The following is a 3,560-nucleotide window of genomic DNA, read 5'->3' as shown; positions in this document are numbered from 1 at the left end:
TTTAGAATAAGACACAAGCATTTAAAAAGAATCTGCGTGGTCGTTTGTTGTGTTGCTGCAGGAGCAGGAAATGCAGCACCTGGGCTGAACAGGAGGCAGCATGTGCAAAACACACACTGGACAAACCACTGGATACACTGGCACAGCAGAACCCAGATCTTAGGACAAAATGACCACATCTTTACTTTAAAATGGGAATCACAAGAGGAGATCGGTCTGACAGAAACAAACCAAAAACAAAGCTGACTTTTCCAAGAAATTTTCAAATTTTCTAGTTTTACTGAAATAAGGCAGATATACATAGATTCGGACACAATTACACCCTAACAGTGTCTAGAATAATTAGACGTTATTCAAAGGCATATTGGGTGTTTATCCTTGATATTGTTGTGTGACATAATATTAACCTTGTACATGTTAAAGAAATTTCAAGATTAAGGCAAAACACTCAAGGAGGAAATGCCAGTTTAAGTTGAACTACATGAAAAACAGTCACGGTCTTTCAGCCGATGAAATGACAAAGAAACAAAAAACTGCAAAGACATTTACAAAACGTGCAAATCGGGGCAGATTATGGAAGATCTCAGCACTAAAATCACTGATGCCACACTATTGTATGTCGTAAACATTAAATAATTGCTTATTTTGTTCATTCTAATTTCTCTTCTGATATACACTCTTAGTTCAATGTTTAACACTTATGGACACATTCCCTGGACAGACATGCATAAGGCTCTTATCGGTATAGAAGACTGGAAACAGCCTGTCAGTGAAAGTGTGTTTAAAAGTGTAGAGAGGAGTGTTATTACTGGGATCAGAGAATGACAGCTCTCCCCTGTCCCAGTCCAGCTGCACTCTGATCCTCTGGGGTTTCCTCCCCACAGACAGAGGGACTGGTGGTGAGGTCATTGCTGTGTATTTGCCATTATGCAGCTCTATACTCCATACGCCCCCTTCTGGGATCAGAGGGAAAAGCCCCTTTCTGTTGATGGACTCCTTGACCACACCCAGCCTCCAGGTAACTCCATCTCCCACATCTACATCCCAGCAGTGTTTCCCTGAGCAGAATCCCTCAGATCCCAGCACACAGCACCATACAGGCCTCTCAGGGTTATCAGGATACTTTTGTCTGACATCACTGAATGTTATGCTGGTCAGATCCTCAGAGAGCATTAGGTTTGTATGTGCTGTGTTCGGGTCCAGAATTATAGGATCTAGAGAGAGACACACACATATCAGTACTGGGATATACAGCATTTTTCTTGAAGGCTCCTGTCCCCCATAATTCATCTGCACAGAGAGATTATGGAACTGCTCCATTCTGACATCTTCTACTCACTGTATTTAATCTCTTTCTTCTCCAGCATCTTCTCCCACACTCTGTAGCTCAGGTTGCCCAGGTGTTTGGCCACATTAATCAGGGCTCCTGAAACCTCCACTGGATCCCGCACTGGGCACTGGGCTCTGTAACAATGTTCAGCAGTAACAGTAGATGTTTCACCCTCTGCCCAGATGTCAGCCCCACGGACAGTAAGCAGTCTGAGGCTCATCCACAGGAATCTCAAACTAACTCCATAATGGCAATTTTTTACAACCATGAAAACATGAAGCATTTCACACAAAACTGTAGGAGAGACACTGGAGTTTCCTTACCTTCTCTGTGTTTCCTTATATTTCTGAAAGAGAGTAAAGAAGATTAATATCAAATTTACGAGATACATCTATATTTTAACCACTTGAATCCAGTTGTGATCCATCCTCACCAGTAGGAATGAGACGTCTTCAGCTCCCAGCTCCTGTTCTAAGGCTCTGATGGTTTCTGAGAGGGATGATATCTCCTTTGTGATCTTCTCAATCTTCTCCTTCATCATGTGACTCTTCTGCTCCTCTTCCTCCCTCAGTGCAGATATCCTGCCTGCCTCTTCCTCCTTTAGGAACTGGTGAAGTTTCTCAAACTCCCCCTTTATCAGTCTCTCTGTGTGCTGGGCTTGAGTCTGAAATGAAAGTGAGTTTCCTCATTGCTGTTACAGAGCAGCCTGTCCAGTGATGTCACTGCTGTTCTTACACTCTATAATGTAGGTAGTTCTGTACCTTGATGTGTTCTGCTGTTTGGTTACAAGTTTGTTTTACTTCTTTCAAAGCTTGCAGCTTCTCCTGTAGAGGTTTCATTGAAGATCTCAGTATCTCCTGCATGAAAGAAGCAGCAGATGTCAAGTTTATTGAATGTCCAGAATGAGTACAGCTCTCACTACTACTGCAAACATATCAGGAACGATTACCAATAACTGGCATCCTGTTCCCTGCCCTGTACTGCCTGGGATAGACCACAGCCCCCACCCCCCACCCCCCAAGACCCAGTCCAGCATAATCCATTTGAAGACACATAGATACTTTAGTAACATCAAGAGATAAATAAGGTAACAGAACTAGACCAGCCCTCTCAGAAACATCATAAGTGTAACCGATACAGTCAGTGGTACAGCACATATTACATTATGTAAACCTGTAATACACAATGTTTAATTTCTAACTCTATTATAAACATTTAAATGTACAATTAGAAGTATTATGTGTTTCAACAAAAATAATAGGTAACAGTTGTCCAACCTTGTATTCAGGGATGACTTCCTGTATGGGTCGAAGTTTGTGATTTTCATGCCATTTTGAATCTCGGCACACAAGACATACAGGTGTCTGATCATCCAAACAGAAGAGCTTGAGTTTCTCATTATGCAGACGGCAGTGACCTTCAGAAGCTGCTGCAGATCTCTGAGCTCTGCCTTGTAAGAAAGCCTCACATGCGTTTTTCAGGGCCAGATTAGTGAGAGGACGATCCATAGAAGACCTTCTCCTGCAAACAGGACATTCCCGAGAGCCCTTCTCTCCCCAGAACTGCTGTAGACAGACATTACAGAAGCTGTGGGCACATTTCAGGACCACAGGATCCCTGTAGATTTCGTAGCACACAGGACAAGTGAGCTCCTCCTCCAGCCCAGAGGACCTGGCCGCCATTTCTTCAGAGTGACTCTCAGCACAGTAATGGCTTCCGATCACCGAAAGATTTGTTTTCACTTTTACTTTCTTCTTTTAGAGAATGAAAATGCCTAAATTATTGGTGGTGGTTTTTTTTGCAATGTTAATTCAATAACTTTATCGGTTTAATTTTTCACATTTTAAAATAAAGAATACATATTTTGAGATATTTCAGCGAACTCGTTTTAACTAGCCGTTTAACACGTCATTAACGTAACACCTGTTCTATATGTAAAACTTTCGTTAAGGAGGTTTATCATCCTCCTGTAGATGGCGCTGTACTGTAACTTTTTCGTTCTCGTTCAATCCCGTACAATATGTGGAGCCCAGCATTACAACGTATAGAAAAAGAAATATTTTTAGGCAATTGAAAGGCCATTAGCCTTGTCATTATTTATTTATTTTACATTTTTAGGAGATTAAAGACAACGACTGACTTTACGGTAACAGGACTGACCAGAGTATTACGGATGACAGGAGTAGCTCTCTGTCTGCACGTCATGCCGTAGGTTCTCTGTGTAAATACC

The 3,560-nt window shown here is 42.0% G+C and overlaps 1 protein-coding gene across 1 annotated transcript; it reads right to left on the bottom strand.

Annotated features, from left to right (window-relative positions):
- Window positions 1–243: 243 nt before the first annotated feature.
- Window positions 244–3,247, bottom strand: LOC111849417 (zinc-binding protein A33-like). The gene is made up of 6 exons (XM_023822265.2): window positions 2,608–3,247; window positions 2,092–2,187; window positions 1,764–1,994; window positions 1,654–1,676; window positions 1,340–1,464; window positions 244–1,214 (listed from the first exon to the last, which is right to left on the bottom strand). Exons 1-6 carry the CDS (start codon window positions 3,010–3,012, stop codon window positions 685–687), a joined length of 1,410 nt encoding a protein of 469 aa, XP_023678033.1. The 5' UTR covers window positions 3,013–3,247; the 3' UTR covers window positions 244–684.
- Window positions 3,248–3,560: the final 313 nt, after the last annotated feature.

Source organism: Paramormyrops kingsleyae, chromosome 21, assembly GCF_048594095.1.
Source record: "Paramormyrops kingsleyae isolate MSU_618 chromosome 21, PKINGS_0.4, whole genome shotgun sequence".
NCBI classification, from domain to species: Eukaryota; Metazoa; Chordata; class Actinopteri; order Osteoglossiformes; family Mormyridae; genus Paramormyrops; species Paramormyrops kingsleyae.
Note: the sequence above shows the minus strand (reverse complement) of the source record. Positions and strands in the feature narration are given on the sequence as shown.

Bases quoted from the DNA above. Each gene is read 5' to 3' on its own strand.
- LOC111849417 (XM_023822265.2), bottom strand. From the start codon at position 3,012: ATGGCGGCCAGGTCCTCTGGGCTGGAGGAGGAGCTCACTTGTCCTGTG. The intron at 2,188-2,607 runs GTTGGACAACTG...TCTTTCATGCAG, and splicing joins AAGTCATCCCTGAATACAAG to GAGATACTGAGATCTTCAAT. The intron at 1,215-1,339 runs GTGAGTAGAAGA...GTCTCTCTCTAG, and splicing joins GAAGAAAGAGATTAAATACA to ATCCTATAATTCTGGACCCG.